General features: G+C 41.6%; 1 protein-coding gene across 12 annotated transcripts in view; it reads left to right on the top strand.

Moving 5' to 3' along the window:
• Positions 1–23,222, top strand: part of LOC307186445 (uncharacterized protein) — a 439,601-nt gene that overhangs the window by 255,306 nt on the left and 161,073 nt on the right. For 8 of the 12 annotated variants that reach the window (XR_013828323.1, XR_013828324.1, XR_013828325.1 and 5 more), the window contains one exon: positions 20,989–21,137. The exons of 1 other annotated variant lie outside the window; for it this stretch is intronic. Coding sequence is in view for 1 of the 11 variants with exons in the window: in XM_079921491.1 (XP_079777617.1) it covers positions 21,123–21,137 (15 nt within the window). In the remaining 10 variants the exon portion in view is untranslated. Of the gene's footprint in view, positions 1–20,988; positions 21,301–23,222 lie in introns of those variants that run through there. 3 more of the 12 variants (XR_013828331.1, XR_013828332.1, XM_079921495.1) reach the window with 1 other exon arrangement.

The following is a 23,222-nucleotide window of genomic DNA, read 5'->3' as shown; positions in this document are numbered from 1 at the left end:
AAAACTGGGATGTGTCGTATTGCTTTGATCATTTATGAACTCCAGATGCTTCCAGATTTAAAATATCTTCCCTTTTCTTTCCTTCTATTTTGCGCCAGCCTACAGATGACTAAAATGGAGTCTAATTTTCTCTTCTCAAATGCGGAACACTGGAAGGTGCACATAATGACTAAAATACATCTCAGGGAATTCCCTGGCGGTCCAGTGGTTAGGAATCTGTGCTTCCACTGCTGAGGGCACAGGTTCAATCCCTGGTTGGGGATCTAAGATCCTGCATGCCACATCATGTGGCCAAAAAATAAAATAAAATAAAAAATAAAGTAAAATAAAATACACCTCACATTGACTAGGTACCAAACATCGTGTTGTGTGTGCCCTGTTCATTATCCAATTTAATCTCTAGGAAAGAGATGCAGTTATTATTTTTATTGTACTGATGCAAATGCCGTAAGTGTTGTGTCTTTGGTTATGTTCACCACCACATCTACCCTAGATGAGTGACTGTAGTGTAGAGGGATGGTTGCTGGTCACCAGGGGGCAGAGGCAGATGTCGAAGTCTGTGGCCACAAGAAAAAAAGGGACACAGTTTGGGGACCGATGAAACAGGGAGAGTGGAAGAGAAGGGGACGGTCCTGAGTGGCCCTGAGTTGGACTCTATGCTGCCCTTAAATAATAAAGGACTTTTTCCCCCAGCTGCTGACAATGCTGCCAAAAGATGCCCCTCTGCTGTTGGCCCTCTTTGGGGATGGGCAGCTCTCATTCAATGACTGACCGATGCCGGAATGTAAGGGCTCCGTCCCTGCTAGAACCGTTCTGCAGAATTCCGTCTGTGGTTGGCTGAGCCCTTCGTTGGGGCTTCATCATAGCCCGACTTCTCCCTCTGTCCAGTCGTGCTTGCTTCCTTTCCCCTCCACAGGTCTTGATCCCCAAAGCATACCATAATAAACACCCTACATGCTGATCGTTGTCTGAGAGACTGCTTTCTGGGGAGACCAACCAGAGGCAATCATCTAGAACCCTTTTTGTGTGTTTGAAGCTTACCTTTGTGAGCAATTTGCGGTGAGCTATGAGATGATCAGCTTAAAGAGCAAAGGAGAAACTCAGAGTATAAAGGTGTTTCTTGTAACATGAGCTACAATGCTGAACAAGTACAAAAAGTTTGTCCACATGGGCAAAATCAAGTGTGGGCAGCCCAGGGACTGGCCAAGAAAGGCCCTAATATTTCTAGGTTTGATCACACCCAACCTCAGAAGAGCCATGACCTGGAGCTTGGAGAGGCAGTCAGCTGGATCCTCAAGTGAAGGTGGTGAACAGAAATTGGTTCAGAGAGTGAAATGAGGTCCATAATGAGAAATCCAGTAGGAGGAGAGAGGCACAAATAGGCAAGTGAGGGATGTATGGGCTGGAATCCACTGGGGCGAAAACTCATATTGATACCAAGCAGGACCCTGTGGGGCTGCTGGGCATGGAAGCCTTTCTGCATCCCCCATTTCTTTGATTATAGGAAACAGGCTTAATTCAGCCTCCATGACCTCCCCTGAGTTCCAAAGGGAAAATTCAAACAGTTGCTAATCAGGGAAGGGAGGGGATGCAGAGACAAGGGAGGAGAAGCCAAGACACAACAGTGCAGCCTTGGGGCAGGTCCTGGTTCCCCCTCAAGGGATACACACAACAATATCTTTGAGCTGTTTTGCAGACACTGAAATCCCCACTAGGTAGAAGAAGTTAAAAGTGTGCTGCCCACAGGCATGTAGACCCCAGACCAGTTGGAACCGGATGGCTGATGATGCTGACTCCCGTTTACCTCCCCGCCAACCAATCAGAAGAATGTCCACTAGCTGATCACACCCTCCTTGAAACATTACTATAAAACTCCTCACTGCCTTCTCTTCTTCTTCTGGAACCCCTATAATTCGAATGTTGGTGCGTTTAATGTTGTCCCCGAGGTCTCTGAGACTGTCCTCAGTTCTTTTTATTCTTTTTTCTTTATTCTGCTCTGCAGTAGTCATTTCCACTATTTTATCTTCCAGGTCATGTATCCGTTCTTCTGCCTCAGTTATTCTGCTATTGATCCCTTCTAGAGTATTTTTAATTTCATTTATTGTGTGTTGTTCATCATTGCTTGTTTCATCTTTAGTTCTTCTAGGTCCTTGTCAAATGTTTCTTGCATTTTGTCTATTCTGTTTCCAAGATTTTGGATCATCTTTACTATCATTACTCTGAATTCTTTTTCAGGTAGACTGCCTATTTCCTCTTCGTTTGTTAGGTCTGGTGGGTTTTTATCTTGCTCCTTCATCTGCTGTGTGTTTTTCTGTCTTCTCATTTTGCTTATCTTACTGTGTTTGGGGTCTCCTTTTTGCAGGCTGCAAGTTCGTAGTTCCCATTGTTTTTGGTGTCTGTCCCCAGTGGCTAAAGTTGGTTCAGTGGGTTGTGTAGGCTTCCCAGTGGAGGGGACTAGTGCCTGTGTTCTGGTGGATGAGGCTGGATCTTGGCTTTCTGGTGGGCAGGTCCACGTCTGGTGGTGTGTTCGGGTGTCTATGGACTTATTATGATTTTAGGCAGCCTCTCTGCTAATGGGTGGGGTTGTGTTCCTGTCTTGCTAGTTGTTTGGCATAGGGTGTCCAGCACTGTAGCTTGCTGGTCGTTGAGTGAAGTTGGGTGCTGGTGTTGAGATGGAGGTCTCTGGGAACTTTTCACCGTTTGATATTACGTGGAGGTGGGAGGTCTCTTGTGGACCAGTGTCCTGAACTCAGCTCTCCCACCTCAGAGGCACAGCACTGACTGCTGGCTGCAGCACCAAGAGCCTTTCATCCACATGGCTAAGTATGTAAGGCCAGAAATTACTGCAATAAATATCTCAACTCCATGGACAGTTTCCCAGAACACCAGCACCTGGAGATGACCGACGCCCCCAATTTCCCTCTTCCTCCTTTCCTTCCACTCTGCCTCCTCTGGCTGAAGCCACGCTCCAGCGGGAAAAACCCGGTCAGCTCTGAACTTTGCGCAGGGGCTGGCGGGACTCGATGGCTACAGTATATTTGTTTTCTTGATTTTTTCAGGGGAGAGTGAAGAGCTCTGGACATTGAACTTGGTACATTATACTTGCAAATTACTCCTGAGTATATGTGGTCAGGTCCTGCTCTTGTACCCATGACACATCTTTTCCTCCCTTAAATTCAGCGTATTTCCATGGATATGTATAGATACATTCATTAATAATTTAGGATAGGTCAGATGTCTAAAAGGGATAGTGTTGAGGGCTATAGGAGGATGATTTTAAACAGTGGAGTCTGGGAATGCCCTGGCGGTCCAGTGGTTAGGACTCAGTGCGTTCGCCGCCCTGGGCCCGGGGTTTGATCCCTGGTCAGGGAACTAAGATCCCACAAGTCACTCGGCACAGCCAAAAACAAAAGCAGTGGATTCAACCTTTTAGGTACATGAGAGATGGCAAATGTTAGTGTGTTTTGCTAGCACAAAATTCAGAATCTCACTGTCCGGACAGAAGCGACTGTAACACCACCATATCCACGGTGCAGCAGCATCTTGCAGCATCTATAAAACATCCACACTTTTTGTTTTGTTCCCCTTTAGCCCCAGGTTGTTGATGAATAGAATGGCTTGCTGCCCTGATGTCAGACTCTGATGCTTGGCAGACAGAGTCCTTGTGTTCCAGGGGACACACAGTCTCCCAGCTTGACAGTCCCCAAGCCTCTGCCTCTGGGCCCCATATCAAGAAAAAGGAAAGAAAGAAGAAAGGAAAATAAGATTTTATTTGTTGATCAAAAGAACAGCGTGCCAGCGAAAAACTCCAGCTGAAGAATTATACACAGTGTTTGTGTTGACATGTTTAATTCTGCGGGAAAATCTACAACTGCTTCGGAATTCTTGTTCACTGCTGCATCTCTCATCCTCTGACTGTCCTGATTAGTATTAGCTTGTTCATTTTCACAGGTGAAAGAGGGAACGAGGGAAGAGAATGACTTCCTGGGCTGTTCTGGTTTTTAAGAAATGATAACCGTTACATGTTTAATAGAGCATATCCTAGCAATGTATGCATCACATTTAAAAATTCCTCACAAAAGGCAGTATACACATGGTCTGCCCCTAGTTTTTGTTATTTTGCTGAATAATTTTATATCCTGGAGCGAGATCCATTTTGATACATGTAGCACTACCTTAGTTTAAAAAATAATTTCGTACTGTTACATTTCATGGAGCTATCATAATTTATTTTATCAGACTCAAAACAGTGAGCATCTAGGTTGCTTCCATACTTTTGCCACTGCAAACAATTCTGTAAGGAATGTTTGTAGGTAAATTTATAGTCTACAAGCTACCTATAAACTAAACACTTGAATTTCCCCAAGACTTATGAAATTCTCCTGGGTTTATAATACAAATTCCTTGGTAAGTGAGGAGAAACTAGGATGGTAGGCCTGGTGGGGGGTTAACCTCCACCCCTCAGGGTTATTTTTTTTAATTTTCTCACTACTTGGTATTTCCCTTAACACACCATCCTGTTTCACAACCCCCTGCTTGCTGCCAGGAGCAATTTTCTGCACTGAGCACCTAACAGACTTCTACTCATCTTTTAAAATCTATCCACACCTCACCACTCCTATTGCAGAATGAATTGATACTGACCAGGATTTGTGGCCTCCTTAATCAGTAGAAATTGATCAGAGGACAGACAAAAAATTCAGGCAAGGCTTTATTGGGTCCCCTGCTGCAGCAGAGGGGAGGGAGAACAAGCAACAGGTTCCCTTGCTCACTCACTCCCTGAGGGGGGGCGAGCTGGTTGCTTGTATGGGGTGAGGATAGGGGCAGGTCCAGGTGCTGGAGGATAGGGGCCGGAGGGGTGGCTGAGGTGGTCTGCCCGCCCCCTTTGGTGGTGTCATGTGCAGGGGGCATGCGCAGTGCCCTGCTTTTGCTCCTGGCTCTTCAGAAGTGGCAGTTGGGTTATTGGTCTTTTTGTATCTTGTTGTCCATAATTTGCCCCAGCTGTGCATGCACACAGTTATTTTTAGTCCCTTATACTTTCTTTGTATTTTGTTGCTGGATGAGACATTTGTCCAGGTGCAAGCACTGCAGCCAAGGGTTCCAGGTCCCAGGTCCCAGCCTGTCTCAGAATCACTTCCTTTTTTTGCAGTGCTCTCTATCTCATACACTTTATTACAATTATGCTTGTGTGTGGTTGTCTCCCCAAGTGGACCCTGAGCTCCTGGCAGGTTGGGACTGAGACGTATTGTTTTCCCATTCTTAATGCTGAGCAGACTGTCTCTGACATATAGTCCCTCAACTAATGTTTGCTAAATGGCACAGGAAAAAATATAAGTCAATGGCTATATTTAAAAGAGAAAAACTTTTGGGGTCTGAAGTCAAGTGTTAGTCTTAGATCCTTAGGGGTCAATGGGGAGCTTCTTTGGTAGAAACGGCCTTGGGGAGTTGGTGAGATCAGCTTTTCTTCCTGTCTACTCTGTGTGGGTTTTTGACATTTTATTTTCTCTGACAGTCCTCAGCTCACTGGTACTGCAACTGTGAAAGTTTTGTTAACCTATTCAGAAATTTTTAAGTTCTGAGGAGATGTAATAAAGTTAATAGAAGGCATAGCATTAACACCAATGTAAAAATCTTGGGCAAGAAAGAAAGGGCTACCAAAAAAAAAAAAAACCCTAAAAATATTTAGTGTAATGAGGTTTGGTAAAGAACATGTGTCTAAATGAGATTATCCAGAGGGAAATCCTTGTTTCAAGGATGCTGAATTATCATTAATTCTATGAGAGCAGGAATAAATGATTTCTGCTCTCAAAGTTTGGGTCAAAGACTCATTTTTTAGTTTTTAGCATAATTACTCTCAAAAATTCCAGCAGTCTCAAATAATATTCTGAAATGATTGCTTTTTACAACCACGGATTATAGGAAAATAAACCCTCAATTAAAATAAATAAATAAATTTTAAAAATTACCTTAAAATGGAATGTTTGATTTTTAAAAAATAGTTTCTACCATGCAAAAAATCAAATTCAAATTAAATAAGTTTTCTGGTAATTAAATAGAAATTTCCCCCAAATAAAAGTATTTTAAAGTCAAAATTGGTAGTTGTTGCTCTAGTGACAAGCAAGAACTTGTAAGCCAGTATATTAATGAATGGCTCAATGTTTTACATTAAGAATCAGAATGGAAAGATTCTATTCTATTTAGCATGGGTCCGGTACTCTCTGGATATCCCTTTTAAGCTTATTCAAAGCCCCCTTTTAAAGATAATTGCCATGCTGTTATTGTTTCTGATTTTTTGCACAATACAAAATTTCAAAAGTACAAAAGAGTAGATGGTGAAAATACGGTTTCATCACTTCTCCATTTTTAAAAGAACTCAACTCCATTGCCTGAAGGCATGTATAGAACGTATTATTAATGCTCTTACTATGCATTCCTGTATTTACCCATACTTCACAAATGCAGGTTACTCTTTGCACAATTTCCTGATTTCACTTTTTAGCACTAGAGATTGCAGATCTTTCCCAGATACCACAAATTGAGCTGTATAGTTTTACAACTTCATTAGATTCCACTCATTGGTTAGATCATAATTTATCTTAGTCTACTGTGGATGACGGACTTTTGGATTGTTTGCAATCTTTTGCTTGAAGCAAATAGAATGTAAATTCATGATTTGGCATCAGTGGGAGTAGGAATGTAATTACTGAATCAAGGAACATGTAATTAAAAATTTTTGATAGATAAAGCCAAATCGCTCCCCATAGAAGATGTACCAAATTAATATGGCTCCCAACCATAAATAAGGATGCCTAGTGTCCATATAATTATCTGTCGGGTGTGTTACAAACCGTAATCTTAATCGTGCCTCGTATACACGTTTAATTTGCATTTTCTCTTTTTAAGGAGATCAGGCATTTGCCTCAAATGGAGCCATTTATTTTTCTTTTTCATATTATTATTTTGGGGCGGGGGGCGGGGGTGGTTCGCAGGCCTCTCACTATTGTGGCGTCTCCCGTTGCGGAGCACAGGCTCCGGACGCGCAGGCTCATCAGCCATGGCTCACGGGCCCAGCCGCTCCGCGGCATGTGGGATCTTCCCAGACCGGGGCACGAATCCGTGTCCCCTGCATCGGCAGGCGGACTCTCAACCACTGCGCCACCAGGGAAGCCCTCTTTTTCATATTATTTATTAGTCACTAAAAAAAACCACCTCACAACTTTATTGATGTATAATTTGAGTTGGTTAGTAGTGTTGTTCAAGTCTTCTATATCCTTGCTGATTTTTGATAAAGTAGCGCTATCAATTATTGAATCTTGGTTATTGAAGTCATGTATTACTGTTGAATTGCCTATTTCTTTATTCCTCTCTTCTTTTACTGCCGTCTTTTTTGTTAAGAAACTATTTTTGGCGTACCATTTAAATTCCTCTGTGGATTTTCTAAACTTTTAAAAAAGTTATTCCCTGAATGGTTTCTCTAGGAATCATAAAATGCATCTTAATTTATCACAATCTTATAGATTAATACTAACTTAGTTTTCATAAAACACAGAAACTTTGCTCCAATATAGCTCTATTCTTTTCCTCTTCTTTATCCTATTATTGTTATATTATATTCTTATTGTTATATAGTATATTATATTGTTATATATTTCATCTACTAATATCAATCTGATGACACAGTGTTAATAATTACTGCTTTATGCAATCTGTGTTTAAGAAGTTTAGTAGACATTTCACCAAGGAAGACATACAGATGGCCATGAGGCACACAAAAAGATGCTCAACATCACTAATTATTAGAGAATTGCAAATCAAAACTACAATGGGGTATCACCTCATGCCAGTCAGAATGGCCATTATCAAAAAATCTAGAAACAATAATGCTGGAAAGGGTGTGGTGAAAAGCGAACCCTCCTGCACTGTTGGAGGGAATGTAAATTGATACAACCACTATGGAAAACAGTATGGAGGTTCCTTAAAAAACTAAAAATAGAGCTGCCGTATGACCCAGCAGTCCCACTACTGGGCATATACCCTGAGAAAGCCATAATTCAAAAAGAGATAAGGGGCTTCCCTGGTGGTGCAGTGGTTAGCAATCCACCTGCCAACACAGGGGGTATGGGTCTGAGCCCTGGTCTGGGAAGATCCCACATGCTGTGGAGCAACTAAGCCCCATGTGCCACAACTACTGAGCCTGTACTCTAGAGCCCGAGAGCCACAACTACTGAGCCCGAGTGCCACAACTACTGAAGCCCGTGTGCCTAGAGCCCGTGCTCCACAACAAGAGAAGCCACCGCCATGAGAAGCCCACTCACCGCAACAAAGAGTAGCCCACACTCACCTTAACTAGAGAAAGCTTGTGCACAGCAACAAAGACCCAACACAGCCATAAATAAATAAATATTTAAAAAAAAAAGAGAGAGAGATATGTACCACAATGTTCATTGCAGCTCTGTTTACAATAGCCAGGACATGGAACCAACCTAAATGTCCACGACAGATGAGTGGATAAAGAAGATGTGGCACATATATACAATGGAATATTACTCATCTATAAAAAGAAACGAAATTGAGTTATTTGTAGTGAGGTGGATGGACCTAGAGTCTGTCATACAGAGTGAAGTAAGTCAGAAAGAGAAAAACAAATACCATATGCTGACACATATATATGGAATCTAAAAAAAAAAAAAAATGGTACTGATGAACCTAGTTGCAGGGCAGGAATAAAGAGGTAGACGTAGAAAATGGACTTGAGGACACAGGGAGGGGGAAGGGTAAGGTGGGATGAAGTGAGAGAGTGGCATGGACATATATACACCACCAAATGCAAAATAACTAGCTAGTGGGAAGCAGCCGCATAGCACAGGGAGATCACCTCGGTGCTTTGTGACCACCTAGAGGGGTGGGACCGGGAGGGTGGGAGGGAGACACAAGAGGGAGGGGATCTGGGGACATGTGTATGCATATGGCTGATTTGCTTTGTTGTGCAACAGAAACTAACACAGTATTGTGAAGCAGTTATACTCCAATAAAGATCTATTAAAAAAAAAAGAAGTTAAGGGAAGAAATGTGAAAAAATATGCCTTTAGAGTGTTTACTATTTACCTACGTATGTACCCTTCTGGCTCTTCATTTCTTCTAAGTTATCATCTGTGTCATTACGCTTCAGGCTGAAGGATTTCCTTTTAACCTTTTAAAGGCTCTTTTCCTCTCCTCCCAAGCACTGCAGACAGATGAATAAGTTCATCAGGAACCTCTCACCAAGGATAAATAGAGAGACTTGGCCAAGAAGAGAGGCCAGCTCTTAGCCTGGAAATCACGGTCTCTCCCCGTGTTTAGGGGGAGCTTGATTATGACCAGATGGGAGAATCTTTAAGTCGAATACAAAGTAGTAAGCCGACCAGCAACCGAAATCCTAGGTTTGGGGATGCTGCATTCAAAGTGAATCTTGTCTTGCTCAAACGGGATACGCTTGCTTGTATAACTTGTTTCAAGAAAATAAATAATTCCCTGTGATTGATGATGATTTGGCCCCATCAGGTAAATATGAACAGACAGCCCATGGTTTACTGGCTCAATTTGTACTGTAGGTCGACATCTCAAACCCATGACTCAATTTTATAAGAATGTTGTCAAAGTATTTGATCCAGACATCTAAGGAAACAAAACAGTGTATTTCAAAAAGCATACTTTGAAAATCGTCTATGTGAAAGAACTAAATTATGGAGTAACCAAAAAGAAACAACACATTCAACAAAGGAAAAGGAAAACAAAATGTTACAGTGTGCTGCTTCATTTTTGCATCGTTTACAATAAACAAAACTAAGAGTGAAAAGAAGAGAGGACAGTTGTCTTGATGAGACACAGAATTGATTCTCCTGCTCTGCTTTCCTCTTAAAAGGAAGTATTCAGAGTTGTGGTTCCACTAATGGTGACATTATCCATGAGTGCCTTGCTTGGTACTCACACGCTTTGAGGGCTGACTCTATTATTAATCATCTTGAATATCATCATTACTGTTACCAAGGCATACAAAGGGTTTGTTTTTAAGTTTCAGGAGTTCTATTTTAAATCTTTGGCGCTACATTTTTCTTGGTGACACTTTCTTATTTCTTTGAAACTTATATTGCTCTCTTTTATTTTCTGAGAACTGTCATAAAGTATTTTATGTCTGCTAACTTTTCCACGATGTTGGAAAGCTGTAAAGTTTGGTGACGCTGACATGAATCCCTTCTTAATCATTTTAGACATTTCTATAATAACATGTATATTAATTTCCCACTCTCTTGACTCATTGTACTTTAGAAATATTCCTTTCAGGTTAATGGGTGTTAGTCTCATTTTGTGGTAGGAGAAAAGAGTACAGAGGAGTTTGACAGCTATTTTAGTAAATGGGAAAATTTGAGGTATGTGTATGTGTGGGGTGAGCTTAGTGAAGGTTTTTCATGAATTCTACTGCATGAGGAGGTAGACGCACCAAAAATGATGGATCATGAACTTAAGCTTTTACTATTTGTGGAAGAGGCTTCAGGAGCCCTGGGGCTGGCTGGATGTTTGTTGAGGGCAGGATACCTTCTCTTTTCCTAGGGGCTCTGTTGGATTTTGTACTAAGTTCCCCAGAGTCTTAGTGCCCAGAAAATTAGCTAAACTGATCATTTTCTCCCCATTTCAGTGTTATATTCTGTCTTATGGTAGACATTACTACAGAAGCTTACAACCTACCGAACAGCTAATTCTATTAGTGCCCTGTTTGAAACAGACTACTTAGAATCCTGACCCCATGGCTCCACCAAATATACATCATCAAACAAAGATACATTTAACAGGGGAGTAAAGTTGGGTGTATACGATATATTACTTCACAGGACTTAATAAACATTCATTTATAGACTGTTCATTTTTTGCTTTAGCTGGTATGGTTGGCTTGCTCTCTGAGAAAATGCCAGACTATTGATGACTTTTCCAAAAAATGAAAAATATTTATTCATGTAACAGGTATTTTTTAAAAAATATATTGAAGTAGAGTTGATTTACAATATTTAATTTAAAATTAAAAAAAATTTATTTTATTGAAGTATAGTTAATTTACAATATTGTGTTAATTTCTGCTGTACAGCAGAGTGACTCAGGTATACATATATGCATTCTTTTTCGTATTCTTTTCCATTATAATCACAGGATATTGAATATGGTTCCCTGTGCTATACAGAAGGACCTTGTTGTTTATCCATCCTATATAAATAAAGTAGTTTGCATCTGTTAATACCAAACTCCCATTTCTTTTTTCCCCTACCCCTTCTCCCCCTGGGCAACCACAAGGCTGTTCTCTAGGTCTGTGAGTCTCATTTAACAGGTATGTACTGAGCTTCTGTTATGTGTGTCAAGTACTATGTTAGATGCTGCATCTCTAATGATAAACTAAACAGACAAGCTCCGTTTTCTCATAAAGCTTTCACACTTGTGGTGGGGAGAAATAATAAAATAATTACACAGATAAATAATTGTATAATGTAGACATATGAAGTTGTGTGAAGGTATAAAGCCAGGACCAAATACTGGTCTGGTCTAGAGGCTAAGGGAAAACTTCAGCACCAAAGAGGGGTCTGTGGTGGAAGCAAGTGATTCAGGAAGAGGGAGTGGGTATACAGACCACCCGTGGCCCAGGAACCCTCACCCCCCAAAATCTAAGATGGCACGGTGGGAAATACAAGGGGCAGAAATGTAACAAATGAGGCTAGAACGGAAGGCAGATGAAAGCTACTAAAAGGTATAAAGGGGATCTGTCTTGAATAGAACTCCCAGCCTCTACAATTTGAGAAAATAGTTTCAATTTTGAATCACCAGTTAGGCAAATTCTCAGCAGAATTTTCAATAATTGAGACTCTCTCTCTTATGGGAATACTAAAATCAGTGATTTGTTCATTGCTGTACATGACTCAAGAAATATCCCTAATATCCACTGCAGGGGAAAAAAAGAACCATTTTGCCTTTCAGTGTGGTGCTCTATTATCCATTTCTGGATGCAGAGTCAACTGTTTGTCGAATTAAAGGCTATTATCATCAGCAGCAGTATTACCACTTGGAAAGAATCTACCGCCTTGGTTGTAGGGCTCTGGCGTAACACTAGAGAATAAAAGTTTTCAGATTCCAAAGGCTTGTGATAAAAATAGGTCGGTGGATTGAAACATTAGCTTTAGAAATAGAAGTATAAACAGAGCAAATAAGCTATTTCTCTTCTGTTCTTTCCTGCTGTGGCTGTTAGCGAGCATTAACGTCAGAAAGCTCTGAACACATACATTCCAGCAGGCATAGCTTGGTGATGTCATCTTGGTCTCCATAACAAGAGAAAAATTATGTAAAGTGAATTGTTGTTTGTAGATGGGGTAGCTTCTGTGGGAGTCCTGGTACCCGTCAGTTGCCTAGACAGGGTAGCTAAAGGTGATTTTTATTTTCGTTTAATAATTCAATGAAAGTAGTAAGGAAACTTAAACGTGGCTCGTAATATTGGGTCATTACATGGTAACTTGCCCTGATGTCTTTGATAGATTTGTTTCATCTTTAATGTTAAGCAAAATGTATCCTTCCTGTCTCCCATTAGGGAAGTTCAGGAGAAACCCCTCTCCTCCACCCTCGCCGCCAGTGCCACACTTGGAAGAATGATTTCATGGATGTGGATGGGGGGACATGAAATGTGCCCTTTTCAGGAAGCCATTGCTGGTTGCAAGACTCTCGGTTTAATCTGGATGGAGAAAAACCGAGTGTTGCGTGAAGCTCTTTGACTTTCCCTTGTGGTGGACTGTGTCCCACTGGATTGGTTCTGACCCTTTGGAGACCTCTGTGCATTTTGCGGGTGGGGCTTTCATGTGTCCATTTTGTGGGTCACAGGTCTCCTCCAGGGGACCTTGAAGCACTGGCTGAATGGTGATGTCTGACAACAGGCCCATAATGTGTGTGGCTGAGCTCATTTGAGGTTGTGTCTCACTCTTGCACTCACACTCCCCTCAGCCACCTTGCCTTTCCAATCCCAACACACAAGTTTTCCTAGTATCTAGTAACTGAGGTGCCTTGTTTTCTGTTTTCAAATCCTACATATGGTGCACATGTATTTGTCTCATCCCACAAAATGCACCGTGTACCCACTTCATAATAAAAAAGATTATTGAGCATATATGTGCCATGCATTTGGACAAGATTTTACAAGCATTTTCATTCGATGCTCTCAATAACCCCACAAGGCAATATTACTGTCCCTCTTTTACAGACAAGGAAACTTAGGCAGGAGAGATGAAACAACTTGACAGTTATGAGGAAGTAGGAGAACCCAGATTTGATGCCAGGAAGGTCAACTTCAGAGCGTCAGCCCTTAACCACGTGACATACTGCCACATTGAGCAAAGGCTCTCTACTACATCAACAATAATACTGAGCATCTTAGTTTCTGCTTAGTGGAAAAATAGAACTTATACAGCATAAAATCTCTCAGGAACTCACATCTGGGCTTCTTCCAATAGGCCCAAGGAGAAGGCAGGGTTGGCACGATGAAGGGGAGCCCCTGTTTCCAGTTTCCCCGTTTCCAGCCCTTGTTTTCCTTTTCACGAGGTAAGAAAATCACAGAGCAGAGCAGTGTTGTAGAGAAGCTGACGAGAGGAACTGTGAGATGTAGCACCGAATATTAGCTCCATTTTTCTTTTCTCCAATATGGTACTTAAGCAAATGGAGAAGAAAAAGAGGGTTCTGGGTTTCAGAGTGAATAGATTTAGTGTGGAGTCGGCATGATGGAAAATCTACAAGGAATGGAGGAAAGAGGAAGCCTCTAGGATCTGGTCTCCATTCTTCTGGCCAACAGTGCAGCCTTGAGCAATTCAACACCTGCCTCCATGCCACCTTTAAGTTGGGATAAGAAAAACAGAGAGCCAGAGAACAGAGTGGCGGTTGCCAAGGAAGAGGTGCTTGGCGGAGGGATGGAGAGGAAGGCTGGGGTTAGCAGATGTGAGCGTTTATATAGAGAATGGATACACAACTAGGTCCCACTGCATAGCACAGGGAACTATATTCAATATCCTGTGACAAACCATCATGGAAAAGAGTATAAAAAAGAATGTATATATGTGTATAACTGAATTACTTTGCTGTACAGCAGAAATTAACACAATGTTTCAATAAAAACAAACAAAAAAACCCCAAACAAGTAAGCAACAAGAAGCTCATATCTGTACCAGACCCATTTTTGAGGCCCCTCTAAGCCTATGAGTCTATGAATTTTAAAAGCAGACAGGACAGCTACTTGAACACATTTGTAAAGGCTGTAGACCAAACCAGGTGAACAAAAGGCAGAGAGAACAGAGTGTTCTTGTTGCCCTATACTACATAATCCCTCTTCCATATGCATGTACAATTACAATGAACTTAGTTTAAAAAAATAGCATCAATCATTTTGGAAGAATTTGGGCACAGGAACTTTTCCTGATAGGGAGGGCGACTGGGGGCTAGTTGCAGCTCATGAGGGAAACAAACTATAATGGTCACGGGTGACCTGCCTGCTGAATATTCCTCCCATTATCTCCCGATTGCTCATCTGTAATTTCAGATATCATTAAGCTTTCCATGGCAAATTAGCTTCCAGTTATTCTTGGTCTATCTGAGGCCACAGCATGTCTGCTCAGACAGGACTCTCAGCACCATTTGATGAAACAAGATGCAAACAAGCCATCGAATTGAGTGTGGTTATCATTGCCTGTCTTAGGTGCAGAGCACAAAGGTGGCAGAGACTGTATATCCTTCCATAACTGTTTTTGGCATGTGCCCCAGAGGGTCTGGCTAAGTGATGTTCTTGGTGGCATCGAGCATTTCTGGGCTTGATACCCCCAGTGGTGAAGTCATCTTTTGATCTGATTACTGGTTAGAGCTCACGCTATTTTTGAAAAATAAGACTCAAGCTATCTATGGCAACGGTCCTAGTCAGTTCCTCCAGTTTCTTCAAAGTAACTGCCCCTTCAGGACTCCACCAAAAAGAATCATCAGTGAATTGAAGCTTGTTGCATGAATAACAGCAAGAAAACAGCTATACTGATCTCCACCATTTCACTCAGGTTCCACCATGTGGTGGCAGGACAGTTAGAGGGCCAAGCCATGGAAGACCTGCTTCTACCACTGCTCCTTGCTTTGCTTATTCAATTAGTCTGGGGTTGTCCCATGTTGTGATGGCCCAGATTTTGTATTTCATCACAATTTTATGTGTTCCAGACAATGAGTGAATATAAATATATCGCTGACAATGAGACATATTGTCACAAGCAAGAAGAATAAAAGAAAGGAAGGAAAGAAGGAAGAAAAAAAGATAAAAGAAGCACTTTGTCAATATACAATAGCAATAAATGAGCATGGTGCTGTTATAAAAGATTTATAAACCTACCCTTACAAGTTTGCTGTCAATGCTTTCTAAGGCTTGGATTTGAAATTTTACACAAAAACTTATACTATAATTCAGTAATTACATTCAGTCTGAAAAGTGGAATTTGTCCTTTTACCACATACTGGAAAGCAAATATCATTATGTATGCTTTTGGAATATACACTTATATATTTAGAATTTGTGGTGATTTAGGAACTGGTCTGAAATTTTGCTGTCTTTCAGGGGATAAACAGATTATTCGTTCTGTGTATAAGCTCTCGAATATTACTTTTTCTGTTGGCCCAAGATCATTGGCAGTATTCTCAGGAAATGGATGTGTTTCCTTGGGCTTATATGTAGTGAATAATCCATCTGTCAGCATCCCAGGTGATGAGATGCTGAAAAGATGTGGAGAAAACAAGGTGAGATCAAGACGAGAAGGGGGTAGAAGTGCGTCAGCTATAAGGCAGCAGTAGATGTGAGAAAGCAGTGGAGACCTCTGTCTTGTAAGGATCATTGTGGCTTGCAGTATTGATGCTGAAAGCTCAGCCTCTGTGCACCAGTGCCAAATCAAATCTTGGAGACAGAGTTTCGGGTGAAGTAGAAAAGAATAGCTTTATTGATTTGCCAGGCAAAGGGGGACACAGCGGGCTAATGCCCTCAAAACTGTGTGTCCCAACCCAGGAGGATTTGGTGAGGAGTTTTACAGCAGTGGTTCAAGGGCAGGGTTGCTGATCAGATTAGAGTGTGTGCAGGGCCTACGCTCCTTTAATCTGGCCTCAGGTGGCCTCCTGATGAGCTTCTCTGCTTCTTGAGGTTATCAAACTGTGACCTTCTCTCTGGAATGAAGAATGCTTCATCAAGTAGTTAACGTCTTCCATTTGTCGGGAGTTTAGTTCTGCAGAGGAGCTCTAAGATATTGTTATGGGGGCTTCCCTGGTGGTGCAGTGGTTGAGAGTCCGCCTGCCGATGCAGGGGACACGGGTTCGTGCCCCGGTCCGGGAAGATTCCACATGCCGCGGAGCGGCTGGGCCCGTGAGCCATGGCCGCTGAGCCTGCGCATCTGGAGCCTGTGCTCCGCAACGGGCGAGGCCACAACAGTGAGAGGCCCGCGTACCTCAAAAAAAAAAAAAAATTAAGTGTTAGATATGTATGTAATATATGTGTTAGCTGCTAGTGTTATTTTTACTACTACTACTGTTATTATTATTACCGTACCCAGGGGTGGAACCAGACACCTGTGACTCGGTTCGAGCCCCCTTTGCTACTCAGGTGTGGACCATCCACCAGCAGCCTTACCTGGGAGCTTGTTATAAAGGCAGAATCCCAGGCCCCACCGTGTTCTCCTGATTCAGAATGTGCTCTAACAAGGCCCTCCGGCTGCTTGCTGTGCACAGTGAAGTGTGCAGAGCCTGGGTCTTGATCAGAGAACAGGTGGACAGAAGGGCCTAGGTGTCGGGTGAGGGTTACAGGGTTTAAATCAGTGTCCTCGTCTAACACTGGGACAGCTGCTGGCAGAGGGATGGTTTGCCTCGGGTTCCTGCAGGGAGAGGCACAGGAGGGATGATGAGGGCTCGTAGAGCAAGTCCTGGGGGCCCACAGCTTCTCTTGGACTCTCACGCTTCCTTAGGAATGAAATGAAAAGCTCTCATGATTGAAATCCTTGAGCAGGGGCAGCCCTCCACCCCTTCTGAATCCCACACATCCGTTTTGAGATATGGCTGACCAGGGCCTGGGTGAAGATCATAGCTGACTGTTTCCCAATCATGCTTGAGAAAAACAAAATGTCCTTTCTCTTAAATTGTCCACCGTTTTCCTCTGAGCTCACTAGAGGATTCATGGTTAGAAAAGATAGGATGCTGTCTAAAAAATCTTTGCTGCTGCAAAATATATCCCTGCCCAAACCAAAAAATGCTGCAGCAGTTAATGAAAGAACACAGAAAGAAACCCAGACAGTATCGCTGAACTGTGGCCTCCCCTCGCACCTTTTGTGCAAGGATCTCACCAGTGGAGAAGTGGGGGTGGGATGAGCAATGTGAATCCCCCCCCCCCAGCCCTGCCCCTACCAGCCTTCCTCTGAAGGGGTTCAGCGAATTAGACAGGTGAACAAGACTTTTTTTTTGCGGTATGCAGGCCTCTCACTGTTGTGGCCTCTCCCGTTGCGGAGCACAGGCTCCGGACGCGCAGGCCCAGCGGCCACGGCTCACGGACCCAGCCGCTCCGCGGCATGTGGGATCTTCCCGGGCCGGGGCACGAACCCGTGTCCCCTGCATCGGCAGGCAGACTCTCAACCACTGCGCCACCAGGGAAGCCCAGTGAACAAGACTTTTAAGAAGAATGTTTAAACTGCTTAATAGAACAAATTGTTTTTTAACACCGTTAAGCAGCTGTTGGAATCATCAATTTACATGCAAATAATGAATATGTTAATTGCAAATCTTTCTCTTCTAGTCATTAAAAATAGGTTTCCTTTGGGCCTTCTAAAAGACAGCTCATTGTTATTCTGCTCTTAGTTAACTATATATACTTGACTACTCATTTAAAAATCTTTCAAATATGTGTATTTTTGCTAATTAGGTTAGGTCTTCCACACTCTTGTAGTTGAGTTTATGAGATTCTAGTACATGAAAGCAACTAGAAAGTTGGAAATAAATTTTAAAATCCATTGTCCTGCAAAATAATTTAACCAGTGTATGACTTTTTCACTGGACTTCCCACATTTTCCTAGTTCATCCTGGTTATAATATATCCTGTGGAAGTAAACATTAAGAACCCAGAGAATTACAATATTATTGCTTTGGGTCATAATTGCAATTATTACTGATATTCCTGTGCTCTCAGAATGTAATTTATTTTAGGTGTAACCAATTCCTTTTGGATCCTGAACCCGTGGGGCTTATTAATCCGTAGGGCTAATTTGCATTAATATGAATGGGAATACTGATTATTTCTGAACTTTTCATCACTTATGAATGTTTATCTAATACTGATTATTTCTGAACTTTTCATCACTTATGAATGTTTATCTAATACTGATTATTTCTGAATTTTTCATCACTTATGAATGTTTATCTAATACTGATTATTTCTGAATTTTTCATCACTTATGAATGTTTATCTAATACTGATTATTTCTGAATTTTTCATCACTTATGAATGTTTATCTAAGTACAGTTGCTTCCTTGAAAACATCAGACATAGCATTTCTTTTATTTGTTTTGTACGTGAGGCAGTTCCTACACTTTATAATAATTAAAAGTGAGCCTAAGAAAACTCAAGAAAACAGAGGCCAGCAGGCACCTATGTAAGATGGTGTTGAGGAGACTTTTCCTCTACCTTCAAGGGCTTTTTCAGCTGGTCTAATAATCATATCAACAGAAGACAGAATAACAGGAGAAAGACAAACTTAAATTTCGTCTGTACGGAAGCCCACATACGTGAGGTTCAAAGACAAAAAGGTAAAATGTGGTGTATATGCCACCCTGAGCTAAGGGATGTGACAGGGGGCCTGGGGCTTCGAAGGGTAGGGGGACAGTGCAGTTCCCAAGAGAAAAAGAAGAGCAGAGATTGGGTGATTAGCCCTTTGCCCTGCAGATAAAATTTATCTGTGCTAATAATTCTCATTTGGGGAAAGACTGCCAATTTAAATTCTTCTATGTAGTTAGGGGAGGGGTATATGTTTCTCTCGAGCCGACAGGGTCTCGATTGCCTTTAGCTCAAAATAATCCACATGCAAATATGGCACATTTTGGGAGGCTCCTTTTGAGCCCCAGCAGTGGTGACCTCAATTAGGTTCTGAGTATGACTGTAAATTCAAAGTGACTGAAGAAATAAAACGAAGTCGTCTTGGATTACATGGTCATATCATCATCCACTTTTAATCCTTGATTTAGAGCTTTGCGTAAGAAACCCCAAAGGTACTAATAAATTGTAAGAAACTTAACGTGGCCTGATTTTTTAAATTCAACTAGGAATGTCACCAAGTGACCATGGTGGTGACAGAATTCTGAGCTGTGACAGTAATGTAGTTACTTTAATGATTTAGGTAAAATCAACTTCTGGAAATAATTCAATGATTAAGATCTTATCCAACTTTGCACAGAATCTAATCATGTATAATTTCAAAATGCATCTTTATATAATAATTAACAAATAACTGATTTTAAAATATCAGAGAATGAAAAACATTAAAAAAACTAAAATTGTTTCTTACTTCGTTGACACTAAAATTTGTCTCCAAAAATGACTCCGTATTCAACTCAAGCCCCTTGCAAATCTGTTAATGAGCTCTCCTGACCCCTTTTCCTGGTCAGGATTGGAGAGGTTTCTTTCCACTGTTTCATTTTTTTCTTAAGCCAATTAAGTATCACTTTGGAGAGTGGGCTAAATATACTGTTTTTGGATCCTCATCAATTTGGTCTGCAGATTCTATTTCTTGCAAACTAACATTTTTTTATGACTTTCTTTACAACTCTCTCTAAATTCCCCTTTTTATGTTTTTTTCCCCCTACCTTTGCTCCTTATGTAGAAAATAAACTAGCGTTGTCTTAAGTTTCGCACAGTGAAGGATATTTTAGTAACAAGCCACAGTCTCCTAATCTGTCCTTAAAAGCCTCTTTCTTCCCCTTCCCTCACCTTTCTCTTTCCTTTCTTTCTTTTGTCAACCTATTTGCACATGTGTTGTACAGTCACACATAGGTTTATTGAAATTGACTATGAAAAACTAACATTTCATAACCTAGGCAAGTGCTGCAAAATATTGATCTGTAAGTAAACATTGAAACTAAGTATAAAGATGGATTTATCATATAGATACCAGGATAAAGGATATTGGGTAACACAGTGAACAGTATCTTGACTTAAAAATTTGTAAAAGGTGTGAAAATATTGTGCAAACAACTTGTTGTTCTAGTGACCTTATAAGAGCATAGGTTATACCATTAAATGTTAGCTCAGTAAAAATATTTTAGATATGGCTGATGGTCTAATTTAATAAGGGGATGAGACTTGAGAAATCAAGTATGTATCTTAAGCAAGTATTCAGCAAATTGAATGAAATCATAATCACATTTTCTAAGACATGTCTGTAACGAGCCAAATCAGAGTCTTTAATTGATCTTAGAATCTCTTCTGAAATTATTAACAGAAAAAAATAACATGTTGCTACCAACATAGTATCAGGGTACTTACCCCATGCATACATACATGTATATTCAGTGTGAATATAAATGTACATAAACTGCAGTGTGGTATATAAATGTATACTCCTGTCAGAATTAATATGATAAACAATGTCTTTTCTTGCAACTAAAAATAAGGACAAAATAAAGGAAGGAAAAATGAAATTCTCCCTGGCAAGCTGAGATTGATAATGGGACATTAAGAAGAACAGAAAAGACATTTTCAAAAAAGCATCATGAAGTCTAGCCAGCCTAGAATTTATTGCTGATAACATATCATTTGTAATATTCTGTCTTTCATCTCTACCTGCAAGACAGACTCCTACAAACACCTTCATCTCAGTGTTGCTAAGTCAGCCAGAAAACTCTATGACTTCTTTGCACCAAATACAATTTTTCCCTATTCCTTCTCTACAGGGGTCACCAAATATGGCAAACAAGTATGAAACTTAAGGTGAAAACAGAATATCCATGCAGAGCTGAGCACTTTTTACCTCTGGGGATTATTGATTTGCGCAGTGACTTCTGTCCTCGGAAAATCCCGATTTTCAATGCAGTGCAGTTGTGTAAGTACAAGGCAAACCCCTGGAGCCTTTCTTCGATTAATACATACTTCACTGGGAAGCTTGTCTTTCTCCATAGGACTTCACTCTAGACAAAATGAGATTTTGAAAAAATAAATATACCAAAAGGATGAGCTAATGTCAAGGTCAAACTAGCTTTACATTAGCTGAGGAATTAGTTTTTCTTAAAACTGGAAACCAAATTTTTATTATGGGTGGTTACATAATACTCTAAAACAGTGTCTCAATCTTGTTACAATTAATCTTTTGAGCTGGATTCTTTTTTTTCCCCATGGGGAGCTGTCTTGAGAATCATAGGACATTTAGCAGCATCCCTAAGCTACACCCACTAGATGCCGATGGCACCTCAGCTGCCAGTTTTGACCACTAGTATCTCCAGAGAGTGTCAGATAGCCCCTGGGGGCAAAACTGCACCTTGGTTGAGAGCCACTGCTCGGAAATATTCTGTGACCTTTCTTGCAAGTTACACAGAAAATTACGTATCGTGATAGCTGGAAATCCTGTTCATCTGATCCAGGATCCCTCATGGGGCAGGTTTGTTTTTTTGGGTTTTTTTTAATACCAAACCTCAGTTTCCCCACTGGTATGACACCAAAGTGATCTTTAGTTCTTCTGACCCAATATGCCTGCACTAGGCTCTTCTGATGGTGAAGCTCAGTGGGATGACAGTTCGGTTCCTTCCAGACTACGGCTGTGCGTCTCGCACAAGCAGGGCTACACACTTTTCCTGGCACCCCTCTATCTCCAGCAATCCAGATGGGGCTCTCCCTGCTTCTATCTCTCTTTCTAAATCTGCGGTTTCTCCCAGTCAGTGAACGTGGATCACCAAAAGCTCGGTATATATTGGTTAAGGTAATGCTAGCTGCTGGAAAAAATGCACCTTCAAATCTCAGTGTCCTGTTCAAATAGAAGTTTGTTTCTCATGCACATCATTGTCTATTCACATGTATATTTCTGTGTGGCACCTGCCATGTGATCCAGGGGACCCAGATTTCTTTCATTTGGTGGTCAGTCCCAATCTTCTCTAGGTCCTTGGAGTGCTTGCTCTTAAAATATGAACGGGCCAAGAGACCATGGGGGTGGGAGGTGTGGTACACTCACGTCTCAACCATCTCAGCTCAAAAGGGCCAAATACACCCCACTCTCATGCCATTCTCCAGAACTCGGTCCCCGACCACAGCTAACTCTAAGTCAGGTCGGGAAATGGAGTCTAGCTGTGTAGCCATTTGAAAAGGAAAGCTGGTCCTGGTAATAGAATCAGCCAGACTCAACTCCTCCAGTTCATCTTGTCACTCCGCTTTCTTCTGGCTCTTCCGAGCTCCTGGTTAGTCTGGAAAGCAATAAGGGCTCCATCAAGAGCTCTTCTCCCTGGATGACACAGATTCCCTTGCTCCAGGGAGTATCTGCTGTACTTGCTCCTCAGTTTTTGCTGCTCTAATCTGGAGTCTTGCTGCTCTCCGCTTGCAGAATCAAACTCGTAATCCTTGGTAGAGGTTTAATCAGAATGCCGGCAATCTCGGGAGATGGTGGACTCAGAGTCCCCCAAAGAGCCACCTCTGAAGATTCTGCTCGGCCGTGAAAGTTTTAAAGGAAAGGAGGGAAGTAATCTTAGTTAATCACTGAGACAGGGAGTCAGAGTCGTGCCGTCCCCCACTGAGTGTAGGCTTGTCTTTTTTTTTTTTTATGTCTTTATTGGAGTATAATTGCTTTACAATGGTGTCTTAGTTTCTGCTTTACAACAAAATGAATCAGTTATATATATACATATGTTCCCATATCTCTTCCCTCTTGCATCTCCCTCCCTCCCACCCTCCCTATCCCGCCCCTCTAGGTGGTCACAAAGCACCGAGCTGATCTCCCTGTGCTATGCGGCTGCTTCCCACTAGCTATCTATTTTACATTTGGTAGTGTATATATGTCCATGCCACTCTCTCACTTTGTCACAGCTTACCCTTCCCCCTCCCCATATCCTTGCAGAGTTGTTGACTCCCTGTGATTTTTCTTTAGATGCTATCTTGTTCACACAGTTTGTTCACGAGATTACTGCAGGGGAAGCTAGGGAAGAGA

Source organism: Stenella coeruleoalba (assembly GCF_951394435.1).
Source record: "Stenella coeruleoalba genome assembly, chromosome: 5".
Lineage (NCBI taxonomy): Eukaryota > Metazoa > Chordata > Mammalia > Artiodactyla > Delphinidae > Stenella > Stenella coeruleoalba.
The sequence above is the reverse complement of the archived record's forward strand: the minus strand, read 5'-3'. Positions and strand labels throughout refer to the sequence as shown.